Source organism: Oryzias melastigma, linkage group LG14 (assembly GCF_002922805.2).
Source record: "Oryzias melastigma strain HK-1 linkage group LG14, ASM292280v2, whole genome shotgun sequence".
Lineage (NCBI taxonomy): Eukaryota > Metazoa > Chordata > Actinopteri > Beloniformes > Adrianichthyidae > Oryzias > Oryzias melastigma.
The window spans coordinates 29,916,968-29,933,099 of record NC_050525.1 but is presented as its reverse complement, the minus strand read 5'-3'; the positions used below and the strand labels follow the sequence as shown (position 1 = coordinate 29,933,099).

At 46.2% G+C, this 16,132-nt stretch overlaps 1 protein-coding gene across 1 annotated transcript; it reads left to right on the top strand.

Moving 5' to 3' along the window:
* Window positions 1-1,712: 1,712 nt before the first annotated feature.
* Window positions 1,713-9,070, top strand: dbn1 (drebrin 1). Its single transcript, XM_024266116.2, has 5 exons — window positions 1,713-3,022; window positions 4,807-4,923; window positions 6,515-6,990; window positions 7,060-7,159; window positions 8,467-9,070. The coding sequence occupies exons 1-5, from the start codon at window positions 2,938-2,940 to the stop codon at window positions 8,520-8,522; spliced, it is 834 nt and encodes a 277-aa protein (XP_024121884.1). The 5' UTR covers window positions 1,713-2,937; the 3' UTR covers window positions 8,523-9,070.
* Window positions 9,071-16,132: the final 7,062 nt, after the last annotated feature.

Genomic DNA, 16,132 nt, shown 5'->3' with positions numbered 1-16,132 from the left:
CCTCCCCCCTCTGCACGCCGCCACCACGAGCTCGGACGCAGCCTGCTGCCACGGCTGGTAGGTACAGAGGAGGAGCGTGGACCCCCCCTCGCCCCCAGAACTGATGAGGACAGAGACACCGAGGTCAGCTGTAGGATATACTGTCAGGACGGATATACTGTCAGCAGGGATATACTGTCAGGAGGTATATACTGTCAAGAGGGATATACTGTCAGTTGGGATATACTGTCAGGAGGTATATACTGTCAAGAGGGATATACTGTCAGTTGGGATATACTGTCAGGAGGGATATACTGTCAAGAGGGATATACTGTCAGCTGTAGGATATACTGTCAGGAGGGATATACTGTCAGGAGGGATATACTGTCAGGAGGGATATACTGTCAAGAGGGATATACTGTCAGCTGTAGGATATACTGTCAAGAGGGATATACTGTCAGGAGGGATATACTGTCAGCTGTAGGATATACTGTCAGCAGGGATATACTGTCAGGAGGGATATACTGTCAAGAGGGATATACTGTCAGCTGTAGGATATACTGTCAGGAGGGATATACTGTCAGCTGTAGGATATACTGTCAGGAGGGATATACTGTGGCCCAATGAGGCAAATTCTTTTGTGATTTTGGGCTATATAAATAAGATTGAATTGAATTGAATTATACTATCAGGACGGATATACTGTCAGCAGGGATATACTGTCAGCTGTAGGATATACTGTCAGCAGGGATATACTGTCTGGAGGTATATACTGTCAGCAGGGATATACTGTCAGCAGCGGATATATACTGTCAAGAGAGATATACTGTCAGGACGGATATTCTGTCAGGAGGGATATACTGTCAGGAGGTATATACTGTCAGGAGGGATATACTGTCAGGACGGATATTCTGTCAGGAGGGATATACTGTCAGGAGGTATATACTGTCAGCAGGGATATACTGTATGGTCACGAAGGATATACTGTCAAGAGGGATAAACTGTCAGCTGTAGGATATACTGTCAGCAGGGATATACTGTCAAGAGGGATATACTGTCAGCAGGGATATACTGTCAGCTGTAGGATATACTGTCAGCAGGGATATACTGTCAAGAGGGATATACTGTCAGGACGTATATACTGTCAAGAGGGATATACTGTCAAGAGGGATATACTGTCAGCAGGGATATACTGTCAAGAGGGATATACTGTCAGGAGGTATATACTGTCAAGAGGGATATACTGTCAGCAGGGATATACTGTCAGCTGTAGGATATACTGTCAGCAGGGATATACTGTCAGGAGGGATATACTGTCAGGAGGGATATACTGTCAGGAGGGATATACTGTCAGGAGGGATATACTGTCAGGAGGGATATACTGTCAGCAGGGATATACTGTCAAGAGGGATATACTGTCAGCAGGGATATACAGTCAGCAGGGATATACTGTCAGCAGGAATATACTGTCAAGAGGAATATACTGTCAAGAGGGATATACTGTCAGCAGGGATATACTGTCAGGGGGAATGACATCATAATGAAGTTCAGTGGGAGGTCTATCTGGACCACTAACCAATCAGAGCGGGCCGTGTTCTCAGAGCTACCAGCAGAACCACGGATTCAAACCGGATCTGATTAGATCAGAACTTCTCCCTGCTTATCCAGCAGGTGGCAGTGTGCATTCCTTCCAGTCGTTTAAACCATTGACTGTATCTGTGAACTGGACTGAGGGAATGAAAACCAGCCTAGTCTGCATTTTTTCCAAAAGAGATGCTACCATGTTGGAGCCAGACGACATCCGGGAGCAGTGATTGGCTGATTGAGAGGTCTGAGTTTCTATGGAAACCACTCGCACCAATCAGTGCTTGTTGGAAGGCCACGCCCCTACCATTTGAAATTGGGCGGCGACACATTCTGTCAATCCAACGTTTTAAATGTTGGACATGGGGGGCCAGTGGCTCCACCCACTTTCATTGAGGCATGTGATTGGTCAGTTTATAACTTGAATAATTTTAACTACAGAAAAAAGAGGATTATCAGTCAGATGTTAAAAGGCCTCAGAGTCAGAGTGTTGATTCTGACCAATGGAATGACAGCAACAGCTGGTCATTTCTACATAGAAGTCGATTTTGGCTTCTTGGAGCCACTTCCTGTTTGGAATGCCGGGGGGGCGGGATAGCCTGTCCAGTTCTCAGATACAGTGAATGGTGTAGATCCACCAGGAATGAGAGCAGAAGGGCTTGTGGGGGCGTGGCTCCATCTTGTTTAAAATTTGTGTTTTTTTTTAATTGGGGGGGGGGGACTGACTCACACCTTTAGACAAACCGTATTCTGAGTGATGTGGATCTGGATCTCGGCATGAGTCTGAGTCCGAGTGCAGAACACCCAGATCCGAGCGGACTCACCAACCAGACTCTGACGGTTAGAGTTTCCTGTTGGTCAAAACAGGAACAGCAAAGTAGCATCGTCCAGTCAAAGACTCGCTCCCACGTTAGTGAATCTGAGGAAATGAAAGGTCAGACAGGAACGTGAGGATGAGCATCAGACCTGTAAGTAGATAGAACATGTCCTCACATCAATCTACTGATCAAACTACAGATCAAACTACAGATCAGTCTCTTGGTTAAATATTGAAACCAGCAGATCTCTAAAGGCTTTTGGAAATGTTCAAACTCCGTTTCCTGTGCCCATGTTTCACTCTCTGCTGCTTCAGTGAAGACAGTTATTGCTAGATCCTGACAGAGCGTTCAGAGCAGGTGAGGACAGACCTCCAGGTCTGCGTGGATCTGTCTGTGGTTTGTCCGTCTCAGTCCAGTCTGTCGTCGTCCTGCTTTAGATGTCAGCTGATCCAAGTTTATCTTTTTTCTTCCAGTTTTGTGGCTTCGACCAGCAGCAAAGTGATTTCTGTCAGAGAATAACATTTCTATCTTCTCCTTTGTCTTCTGACCCGCTCTGATGTTGGACGGCATCGTGGCCCCGCCCACACCTTCTCTGTCACATAAAAACCCGCCGCCGCCGCCTTTAACTCTGACGACAACCTGTGAGTGTTTGTGCAGCACTGGCTGCCAGACGGTAGTCACTGTCATTGACCTCTGGAACTGCTCTAGAACATTTGTGTAAACCTTCAATAGACTTTCTGTAGAGCTTCTCTGGACCTTCTGTGGACAGAATTTAGACCTTTGGTTGACCTTCTTTAAACCTCATGTAGACCTCATATAGACCTCATGTAGACCTGATATAGACCTCATGTAGACCTGATATAGACCTGATGTAGACCTCATGTAGATATCATGTAATAATGGATTAGATTTATCTGTGCTTTTCAGGACACTCAAAGCGCTTACATTTTATATCCATTATTCATTCACACCTCATTCATACTTGGTGACGGTAAGCTACTACTGTAGCCACAGCTGCCCTGGGGCAGGCTGACAGAGGCGTGGCTGCCAGTATGCGCCTACGGCCCCTCTGACCATCACCGGAACATTCATACGCATTCACACACCAGTGGAGCCACACTGGAGGCAAGCAGGGTTAAGAGTCTTGCCCAAGGACACAACGACACTTGACTGGCGGGAGCCGGAATCGAACCGCCTATCCTTCGATCATTGGCCGACCCGCTCTACCACCTGAGCCACTGTCGCCCTATGTAGACCGATGTAGACCTGATTTAGACCTGATTTACACCTGATGTAGACCTCATGTAGACCTGATGTAGACCTGATGTAGACCTGATGTAAACCTCATGTAGACCTCATGTAGACCTGATGTAGACCTGATGTAGACCTGATGTAGACCTCATGTAGACCTAAAAGAAAGGGCTTGAAGTCTGTTGGGAAGACTTAAAGCCATTTTTTTAAATTATCGTTTTAAATTATATATTGCTTATTTTATTGATAATAAGAAGTTATTCTGTGAGTCTCGAGAACATGAAGTTTTCTGAGTTTGTTTAAAACTCATCCAGCCGTTTTCTCAAAGAATCCTCAAAGTTTCTCTGGTCTGTGGTCCAGCCTCAAACATGAAGCGGATCATCATTCTGGTCTGTACTGTTGGTGTTCTGGAGAACCCTGTGGTGTTCTGACAGTGTTGGTGAAGTGGACCTTCAGGAGGTGGTCAGAACTCACAGAGGAAATAAAGATGAGTGTTCTGCAGAGACCCACAGACCTGAACCGGATCATCTGATGATCGGGTTCCTCTGATAAGTTCAGCTGAGAGCAGTTTAGGGTTCCTGGTCTTCAGGTTCCTTCAGTGGAATGGAGGTCCAGGTCACAGAGGACTGACTCAAACCAGGAAAAAAGTCTGCAGCATTTCAGGAAGAAAGAAGCTGCAGGTCCTTCCACCAAAGAGGACCTGAGTGGAAGTTAGAGACTCGAATGGAAGTTAGAGACCAAGAGTTCCTCTGGAGATGGTCCGGAACTCCAACAATCCTGAAAGCAGAAGCATGTTTTCATTTCTCTGCATTCACCTGCATGTTGTCTTTGTTCAGAAAAACAAGAAAACACTTTTGTGGTTTAATTTGAATTCCATTGATAAACATGTTGGTAATTTGGTGTTGAATGAACTTTAGTTTTTCCTCTTTGACTTTTTATTCTGCATAAAAACGTCAGAAAATCAGTTTAAAATAACCGGCACTAAAAAGGAGAAATCAACTTTTTTCTCTGTTTCTGACTTTTTCACTAAAATTAAAACCAAAAGATATCATGAGTTCATGAGTGGGAGGAAAAGTCAGAGTTTAGAGGAAAAACATTTCAGAGGAAGTCTAAATCTGAGGAATGTTTTAAAAAGAGAAATCCTTTGTTTTGTCATTTTTCTGTTCCTCTGAAGGGATCGATGATGACGATGAAGCGAGCAGAGATTCCACCACGGCCGCCGCCTCCCCCATTCCTAAAATCGTCACCACGCCCATCAAAGAGGACTTCAGCCGGGAGGAGGACCTCTGGGGTGAGGAGGCGCAGGTTTACTCCTGCAGGAGAACACTGGGGGGCGCTGTAGAACCAAAGCCTCGGCTGGCTCCTGTTATCGGGGTTTTTGGTTCAATCAATCGATCAATCAATCAATGTATTATTTATATTCCAATTTCAAAAGCAGAGGCGACCAAAGTGCTGAACATGAAACCGGATCTGCTGGATTCAATCTTTTTGGAGCATTCACACTACGGAATTAAAGTTTTCTCCTCTGCTGCGGCGTTTGTCAAAACGATCAGCGTAAGCTGCAGAACATGTAGAAAACCTGCAGAAGAGCCACTTTCTCACAGAAAAACCTCTTTCTCTGGTGTATTACCAGGTTCTCCTTTAACTCTAGAACATTTCTGCTATAAAAAGTTACATCATCACTTTTTTACTCAAGATGAAATACCCAATAAAAAGTTTTTGTCATAAATAGATTCAAATATGACAACACGTGATAAATTAGAGTAGCTTCCTTTTATTTTCCTCTGACAATAATACTCTAAGGTTGAATAGTTTATGGACGAAACACAATAACAAATATATTTGAAATGGACGCACAAAATGTTTGACAACATGTTCAAAAGTTTGTTTGTAAAGATGCAAACAGTGAAATTAAGATTGTTAGTTGTAATCAGGACAAGTTTAGATCTTTGTCTTTATTTCCATACAGTCCACTTCAGAACAGGACTATGATGAAGAGCAAGTCTTATCAATCCCTTCAAAACTCTTATTATTTCATGTGATACAAACAGAGAATAAATAAGAGGGCAGAATCAAAACAAACACAAAATAAAAACAATAATACAAACAGGAACACAATATTTACATCATACAAATCAATCGTTTTGTTCTTAAACAAACATTCTTTCAGGTCATTATCCAACGAATTCCATTTTTTACCCCCAGCAAAGGAAATAGTCATTAGTTTAAGTGTACTTATTACTTATAGGTACTTTAATAATTTATTCAACTATTTCCTTCATTTGTAACAAAAAGATTTAGTAAACTACATGACAACATAACATTTTGGCGTTAAACACGACCAGCAGAGTCTTCAAAGAGCAGAATCTTTAAATGTTGATTCACAGGTTTGATCACTGGAGGGACTCATATTCATCGATCCTGATGAGTCTTTTCATAAATATGAAGGATTGTAGGTTTGATTCATAAGAATTTCCTCAAACGTCCAAACAAAGTGAAAATACAGACGTGATCCAAACAATCACTAATGATCAAAACTCCTCATTTGTGGAGATTTTGAGTCTAAACTAAAATGTTTCTGTAGGAACTGAAGATAAAACTGACAGTCGATTGAACCAGAATGAGGAACTCATCATCTCCTTCATCTGACGTTTCACATTAAAGTGTTTCTGATGTTTCATCTGCTGTCCTGATGGTGGAATCGTCTCCCTGTAAAAACACAAACTTAGAAACAAAAACACAAACTTAGAAACAAAAAACCCATCAGAACCATGAAGACAAACGACAGAACCTGTGACAGCAGCTGAATGTGGGACCAGCAGAACCGGTCCAGCCGAGACGTCTGACCGCTCCTCAGCCGTTCATTCACGTCTTCCTTTCAGACCCGAAGCCGCAGCAGAACCCGGTCCAGGAGTCCACGCCCCCCAAGCCCGTGCAGAGTGTCGCCCCCCAGTCTCGAGACCCCCCCAGCTTCTCCTCGTGGGACTCGGGAACGGACAACCTGGTGGACCTGTGGGACGGAGGCTCCGCCCCCAAAGCCAGCCCGGCCCAGTCCTCCAATCTGGTGGACCTGATGGGGGACGCCGAGGTTCTCCATGGCGACGCCCCCCCCAGCACGGCGGCGGCGAGCGGCCGGCCCCAGCCCCTCCTCAGCTTTGACGAGGTGGTGGACGGCAGCTTCTACTCGGGCGCCGGCGCCGAGGACGACCCGTCCAGCCTGGTGGACGTCACGGGCTCAGACCAGATGACCCTCAGCTACCAGCACGCCCTGCAGCACGCGTCGGGGGAGGGGCCAGAGCTGGAGGACGCCCAGCTGCTGATGACCAACGGCGAGGCGCTGCTGAAGGAGGGGACTCAGGTCTGACAGGTGCAGCCGCTTCATTCGGCGCTCTGCAGGTGCTGATGGGCGTGTCTCCGTCTGCTGCAGGCCAGCGAGGGATATTTCAGCCAATCACAGGAGGAGGAGTTCGGCCAATCAGAGGAGTCCTCAGCCAAACCAGCGCCCGTCTTTTATAACAGGCCTCCAGGTAAGGACAGGTAGACACGAGGTCAGCGTGGCTCTGTGGACGCCGTCACTGGAGCTCGGCGTGGAGAGTTCCTCCGAGGTTTTAGAGTGAAGATGAAGGAGGACTTCAGCAGCAGGTTCTGCAGGTTCTGCAGAAGCATGCAGGGTCCAGACGGGATCCAGATTACTGATAAATCCAGAGGATCAGATCACAGATGTTCTGAAAGCAGATGGACACGTTAGAGGAGCAGTGATGATGAGACTGGAGACATCCGGACAGAGAGGATGATGGTCGAACACGGCCAGCGAGGACCAGTGGCTCCATGAGGTTTGAAGGTGCAGAAAATGTGGGTCCTGATGGAGTTTGTCTGCAGTCTCTGTGGAGGTCCCAACCGCTGTCTGCTCACACTGGCTTAGTGGGAACTCAGTGGGTTAGCACGCTATGCTAGCCAGCCGCACGGTGGGCAGCGTAGCATGCTAGTGAGCTCCACTGTAGCATGCTAGTGAGCTCGTCTTTAGCGTGCTAGCGAGCTCCACTATAGCATGCTAGTGAGCTCGTCTTTAGCGTGCTAGCGAGCTCCACTATAGCATGCTAGCGAGCTCCACTGCATTGAGTACCCACTTAAGCCGATGTGGACAGCACAGGTTTGTCCACCACAGAAACTGTCAACAAACCCACTTTGTCCACATTTTCTGCCACTTTGAAACCATATTTTCACACCTGGCCCTGCTGGCTGTGAAGGACATGAGGATGATGGAAGGAGAAGGATTCAGAGGAGAGGGTTAGATGGAGGTGGTTTGTCTGCTGTGGCGCCCCCTAAAGGTGAAGAAGTGTTAGCATGAACATGCTAACAGCTATCAGGCTTCTTTTCATGCTTCAATGGATCCTTGATCCTGTCAGTCGGTTTTCTCATCCAAAGTGTCCAATATTGATCAAATCTATTAATTGATCTGAGTCGATCTGAGCTTAACAGATCAATAATCGATCCATAAAAGTAGAGATTGATCTAACTCATAAAGCTGAAGTCCACTAGCTTGATGCTAATGTTTAATGGCATTTACCATAGGACGGCTAATGCTAACGCTCAGTTGACCTAAACATACATTCTGACTAACTGAACATCTTTAGAGGAATTTTCCAAACTCATGATCGCCACCTAGTGGCCAAACTGAAACGCCCTCCAGGAGAAGCAGAACAATCGTTGGACAGACGTGGTGTAGCGCTGACGTCTGCTCTCAGCTGACGATGTCTCGAACCGTCTGCATGTTTGAATCCGTGACTGCTGCTGGTCAGGACGCTCAGCTGGACCGTCTGCTGTCTGTCTGCAGAGATCGACATCACCTGCTGGGACACGGACCCCGTGGTCGACGAGGACGACGACTGACCGGCCTTTGACCTCCCATCATCCGGCAGGAGGAAGCTGCTCGCCAAGATTTCCTTTTTCTAAGAAAACAAACGCAAACAAACAAAAAAAGTAGTCATATTATTCTCAATACTACCAACAATAAGTCTTGCATCGAGTTAACTTCTGTGATCATTTAGAGGAGCAGCCGGCTGTAGGCTGAGATTGGTTTGTTTTTATTTATTTGTTTGTTTGTTTGTTTGTTTGCTGTCACGGCAGGCGGGTTTGTTTGTGATTGACGACACATAAACACACTGCTGCATATTAGAGACGACAACGCCACACTCTAGTCTGTAGAGCTTTACTGAACTAACCAGAGGATCCAGCCTGACCTCCTTCCTGCATCCCTACCTGAGCAAGCTCACCTGTGCGGTCACTTCCTCCTGTATTAAACCTCACTGTCATGGTTAACACCTGGAATTATTTATTTATTCTGCTGTTTGCAGGCTGACGCTCCCTCACACCTGTCCCTTTTTTAACCTTTCCCCTCCTTTTGTATGATTTTCAGATTAAACGTTTGTTAATCTGGTCGCCTTTTTGCACCTTTTTTGATGCGACCCCCTAGTGGACGCGCTGCAGTATCGCAGCCGATCCTTCCTGTGATTACAAACGTCAACCTTTGTCCTTCCGTTCAGTTCCTGTGGGTGTAAAAAGGGAGGAAGACGACGGAGATTCCAGGTTTTAGGAGAGTCTGACGTTCAGATCAAGACTAAAATAATCCAGAAATGAAGACGTAAAGATGAGAAAGCCTTTTACTCTATTTCTATCTCCATAGAGCCTTTACCTTCACTTTATAAAAATAAACCATCACTTCAAAAATCTCCTATTTCATCATCATGGAGGAAAAACCAAAAACCAGCAGCTTTAAAAGGAAAACTCTCCTGTTTAGACGAAGAAAAGTTTGGATCCAACAGGCTGAAGGTCTTTGATGAGGAGGAGAACAGCATCATCTGAGGTTCCAGAACCGACCCGCGCCACCCCGGGTTCTCCTAGAACCGCTGACAATCCAGCAACCTGAGTCCAGATCAGATCAGACTGACCACTGAAGAGTCCACGTTTGCTGGACCGTTTTCTATCCAGGAATTCAAGATGTTTCTGTCCTGGAGGACTTCTACAGTAGAAGGGAAGGGTTAGTCCCCTCCGATCATCTTCTGTTTCCAGAGCGTCGTCTCTCAGTTCGGATTCTCCTGGTTTTAGATCAAATCTAAAAACTAGTCGTTTTCTAGGACGTAGTTTCTGCAGAGCGGCCGGAGTTCTTCAGTAATTCACCTGTGAGTTGTGGGCGGGGCTGTTGGCACTGAGTAAGCCTGCACTGATATCCCATCATCCTTTTGTTTAGTCTCTCCCACTAGCTTACAGCCCTTCACACCCCCAAGTTAACCCTTTAGCACCGGAGCTCCAGTGTTTTATTCTTTGATTTACTGTAACTTTTCAAAGGTTAACACAGTGATTCCAGTAGATTCTGAAGGAGAAAAGCGTCTTTTTCTCCTTCAGAATCTACTGGAATCATCATGATAACACTTGAACAGTTACAGTGCGTTAAAGATTCTGCGTCACCAGCGATGCCTCAGGTGTTAAAGGGTTAAAATGACCAACGCAACAAAATCAGCAGCAATATCGTTTCTATCCAGTTCTGATCCAGATTCCAGCTCAGACCAGGAAAACAAAGAAGTTCATGGATCTGTGTCTGCATCAGAATGGGGCGGAGCTGAGAGCTTGTGGCCCCGCCCACTTCAGTTTCTACGAGAGCTTTTCCAAACAGCGTTTTTCGTCTGCTTCTGATTCACAACGATTGGAATAAAGAAATCTTCAGAAATTCAGTTCGAACCTCATTTCTTCATATCTGTCCTCCATCATCAGAAAAACACGTTAAAAACACCAGAGACGCCGCGCTCGCCAGGGCGGGTCTTTCATCGGTTCTGCTGTCGGTGCTGCTTTTTTTTTCCAACTTACATCCAAGTCTATAAGAAATCCAGACTGACGCTGTATTTGCTGCTCGGAGGCTGATGCTCACGTCCAGGAGCTTCCTGATTTGCTCCTGCAGAATCTCATAGTCTGGAGAGATCCTGATCCTGATCTTGATCCTGATCCTGATCACAGACTGTTTGAAACCTCCTCCTCAGACGCTGTGGTTTCCTGAACAGCAGAAGTGATGTCTGCAGACGCAGCTGCGCAGACGGGTTTGTCTGCAGTCCTGCAGGCTGAGCGGTGATGTCTGCCGCTGGCTGAAACAGAGACTGTCACAGCAGATTATTATGGTCTGGGCTTTCGTCTCTGTTGTTTTGTTATTAGCATGAAAAGTCCTGCGGCAGAAACTTCAGACTGAAGGAAAAGGAAACAGATTTGATCCTGAAGATGATCTGCTCCTCCTCTGATCATCCTCTGATCATCTTCTGCTTCTGTCAAAAACAGATTATTTTTTTCTATCTTTTCTGACACGGCGAGGCGGCGGGATGGAGAGTGTTTTGAAGTCTTTGTCAGGAACTGGATGATTGGCAGAAACACTGTTGGATTTTTCTGTTTCTCCTTGTAGACAATAAAAGCAATAAGAACAGCTGTTTGTGACGTTGTGATTCGATACACGACTGACTGTCCAAAGACCGGGAGACCTCTATATGTTCAACACGTCTGATCATGAAGAAGCTCCAGACCTAAAGACCTAAAAAAAACCTAAAGACCTGAAAACCTGGAGACCTAAAAACCAACGACCTAAAGGCCCAGAGACTCAAAAAACCAAAGAACTTAAAGACCTAGAGACCTAAACACCTGATGACCAAGAGACCTAAGAACTTAAAGACCTAAAGACCTAGACACCTAAAGACCTAGAGACCTACAGATCTGAATACCCAGAGACCTAAAGACCCAGAGACCTAAAAACCTGAAGACCTAGAGACCTAAAGACCCAGAGATCTAAGAACTTAAAGACCTAGAGACCTAAACACCCGATAACCAAGAGACCTAAAGACCTAGAGACCTACAGATCTGAATACCTAGAAACCTAAAGGCCTAGAGACCTAATGGCCTAAAGACATAGACACCCAGAGATCTAAAGACCCAGAGACCCAAAGAAGCAGAGAGCTAAAGACCCAGAAACCTGAAAACTTAAAGACCTAGAGACCTAAAGACTCGAAGACCAAGAGACCTAAAGACACAGAGACCTAAAGACCTAGAGACCTACAGATCTGAATACCTAGAGGCCTAAAGACCCAGAGACCTAAGAACTTAAAGACCTAGAGACCTAAACACCCGATGACCAAGAGACCTAAAGACCTAGACACCTAAAGACCTAGAGACCTAAAGATCTGAAGACCTAGAGACCTACAGATCTGAATACCTAAAGACCCAGAGACTTAGAGACCTAAAGACCCAGAGGCCTAAAGAACCAGAGAGCTAAAGATCTAGTGTCTTCATCAGTTGTGGATGACGTGGAGTTCGTTTCACCCATTGACTGTATCTGAAAACTGGACTGAGTGACCCCTCCCCTCGGTGTTCCAAACAGGAAGTACCAGCTGGCTCCAAGAAGCCAAAACTCTATAGACTTCTGTAGAGGAACACATGTTTGATTGACAGACGTAGTGTAGATCACCTTTAAGTGGAAGGGGCGTGGCTTTCCAACAAGCTTACTCCTGATTGGAGAGCAGTTCAAATTGAAACGATGACTCAAACCGACTATTGGGGGGGGGGTGGTTCACATTCAGTCCAGTTCTCTGATACAGTCGATGGTTCCACCCTGTCTGATCTGAAGAGTCGATGACCAAACAGCTGCTCCATCCCATGAGGACTTCTCTGATGGGTTCTACATTATTGGGAAGTGAAAACGTAAATATCATTCAGGAGAAAAACCGTCACGCAGTAGAATAACCTCCTGTTGTTGTTCACTTTCTACTGTAAAGTAAAAACAATTTCCTATAATATTTTGAACTAGAATAATAATATTTGAAACTATAAAATGAAACGCCTTTTTAAAATTTAAATTATTTGTGAGTTTCTCTATAAACTGTAGTGTTGTTACTGTGATGTTGTTTTGATTAAATGACTGTTTTGGATAAAGTTGTTAATAAAATAACAGAAACTCGTCCTCGTTTCATGTGTAAATGTGTTTCTTTCATGTTTCCGTTTCTCTCTGAGTGTTCATCACATGACCTAAGAACATTCATTTTGTTTTTAACGGAGTTCTGCTCAAATGAAGTTTTTTAAAAAACATTTGGAGTTCTTTCTAGTTTCATGTTTCGATCAAATCCTTCAGTCGTTCTTCAACTCACCACTAGAGGGCAGCCCTGCCCGCCTCTATGTTCGCCATCATCTGTTTTGAGCTTTGAAAGTGAGCTTCCATCATCACCAGGCTGATCCTCAGAAATGTTCAGAGCACGTTCTCATCACCGCTGTGCTGCTGCTGACGCCCCACTGTCCAAACTCAGAGGTCAGATCCAGGCTCCGCCCACTCCTCCTGGATCTCCAGGTCAGAAGGATCCGTGTGTTCAGAACATTTCAAGAGCTGTGAACTGCAGTCTGGATCTTGGGGGGGCATCGTTGCAGTTCTGGGGTCTCCAGGGTTTCACTGGAAGGATCTGCATCTCCAGCGACTGCCCTCCAGGTCCTCCAGGAATGCGAAGCCTCCACAGAAACAAAAGCTCTTTGATGGACGCGACGTGAAACTAAAAACCCTGAAGGGATTCATAACACACTTCGGCTGCAGAGACGAGAACATTTGAGGATTTTTCTGTGAATTCTGCTTCTCTACATCTCTGATTGAAGCTTCATGTTTGTTTTAAATCTCACAAAAATCAGAAACAATTGATGGGAAAGTGGGCGGGGCTTAAGCTGCCCTTCAAATGAGAGAGCAGCTAGTTCTCGTTGCCATGGAGACACAGAGGACTTTGTGCTGATGCTTCATTTATCCTGCACATCTTCACAACTGAGCAGGTTGCTAGGCAACACACATCTCAACAGAAGCCATCCCAGAATAACCGAGACAGGAGGCTGTGTTTGAAGCCGACCTGATGCAGATCCTCCTCCAGAGGAGAAGCTGAGAACATCTTCAGCTTCACCTCCTCTGAAGACCACAAACGTGTCCCTCAGAACCAGAACCGGGTCCAGCTCAGGATCAGATGGGTCCAAAGCGTTTACACCAGTAAAGTTTGCTGGTCTGGTTCTTCAGTTTTTCCAACTTTCACAGGTTCTAAACTCTGCAAACAGCAGCTGCCATTGGCCAGAAATCATGAGGGCGGGGCAACATTAAAACTGAACCATGAAGGTCTTCTTCACTTCCTTTGTCACAGTTTCAGATGTCCAGGACATGAGGTCCGGTCTGCAGACCTGCCGGTCTCCACCATGTCCACGGGACGAACAGCTGACTCCTCAGAGCTCAGACATCCTCCAGAACCTGCGGTCTTCCTCACAGCTTCCTGTGGGTTTGGTGATGCTGGAACTGTTCAGGAGCTTCCGACTTTTCCAGCTTTTATTCTTGGAAAATTCTTCACGTTTGTGTTTATTCCTGCAGCTGAACCCTGGGAGGAAGCAGGAGATCCTGTGATTGTGTGACCCTACGGCAGACTGCTGACCTGGCCAGAGTGAACCCCGCCTTCGCCCTACAGCCGCCAGAACCGGCTCCAGCAGCAGTGACCCGAAAGGGAAGCATGCCCGGATGGGTCACATGACCCAAAGGTTCAGTTAGTCTAGTAGAAGTCTCTGCTCCCGGGTCAGAAACCATCAGCCAGTCGGGAAACTTTGAGTCCACATTAAGTTCTACTCTGTAGTTCTGGTCTGCCCGGTCCCGGTCCAGTTACAGATTACCTGAACCAGGTGTGTTCAGTCGATCAGAATGAAGAGGCACCTGGAGATCAGTCAGGACGGACTCCAAGATTGGTTCTGTCTGTCACCAAACCCACCAGATCCTGAGTCTTCAGGACCACCGGCGAGTCTGGACCTGCACCATCATCATCTGCAGGTTCTCATCTTCACTCCTGCGGTTTTCCTTCAGTGAGGAGAAGTTTCCTCAGACATGAGGAGACGCAGCAGAGGCCTCCTCCTTCCATCCTCCTTATATAACATCGTAGGAGGAGCCTCCTTCCTCCCTCACAGATGGACTAAACGCTCACTTGTGTTATGGATTTCTCAGCCTCCCTCCGGCCTGGAGGTTTGTTCTGAAGGTGTGAGAGCGTGATGAGTCAGCGGGCTGAAGATGCTGCCAGAGTCTTCCTCACAGGTCAGCATCAGTTCAAGCACCAGGACCAGAACCGGAATCCACATCTCAGCACCAGAATCAGAATAAAGATCTGCTCTGGCGGTGCAGCAGCGACTCCTGAGCTGATGGTCACAGCAGAGAATCAGGCTGGAATAACTATTCAACCGACTCTGACAGCCCGTACCTCATCATTGCTGCATGTTCTCATCCATCCGCTGTCCTTACAGGTGGATGCGGCGTCTGCAGGTGAAAAACTATCAAACCTGTGTGGTCAAACAGGTGACCTTCAGGAAATGTAAAGGTCATGGACGCTCAGTGACCCGCAGAGAGAAAATGTTCATTGTTTTTATCTATGGGCGTGCTGCAGGCGACAGGTTATAGTGAACACTTCTACAGCACAAACGGGTCAGTAAGAAGAAAGGTAGGAGAGACGCAGGCGTGTTGGGACGGTTTTTCAATTTTTCAATCCCCCAAATCCTGCAGACTGAACAAGGATCCCGTTAGAGGTGTTCACGTGATACGTGCACGCTCCTTGCTGCAGCCTGATGGTGAAATGAGACAATCAGAGTCTTTTGTGGAAGTCCTACTGGCACGAATGTACGACTGGGTCAGAATAGAAACGGTTCTGACCCGACCCCCATCAAAAGGCGGGGTCAGTGCACACCCCTCCCAGGAGCAGGACGGGGATAACCACTCTCCCAGACCTTCTGCTTCTGTAAAATTACCGACATGAAGCCCAAAGAAGCGATTCTTTCAGTGATTTTGGGCTACAGAAACAGAATTGGATTGAATTGAAGTTTCCATCATCAGAACTCAGTGGATTCCTAAAGAATCGTCATAAAATGTTCACATTTGTCTGGCTTTGACTTCAGAGGAAGGATGGAGACAGCTTTGATGTTTAACCAGACCGAGCTGGTGTCCAAACAAAAGTCCAGGAGGACGATTCTGGAACGGCTACGGAGGAGAGGGAACTCGGACAACCTGAGAGCTGTCTGTCAGGAAGCCCTGAACTGAAACTGGAGCTGAACTGAAAATTAACAGAAAACTATAATGAAACTGACCTGGAAGTGAACTGAAGCTGAAATGAAGCTGAACTGAACTGAACTGAACTGAAGCTGAACTGAAGCTGAACTGAAACTGAACTGAACTGAACTGAACTTAAACTGAAACTGGAGCTGAACTGAAAATGAACAGAAAACTAAACTGAACCAGAACTGAACTGAAGCTGAAATGAAGCTGAATTGAAACAGCTTCAGACGGCAGAGTTTTCAGTTCGGCTCCGTTCAGTCAGCAGCGATGTGAGCCCTCAGAGATGATGGAGGACCTCGGATCTTCACCTCCATGAAACTGTTGCTTCATTTCTGGCTTAGAAACGCAAACTAGAGCAGAATGCCCGACCCCCTCCACC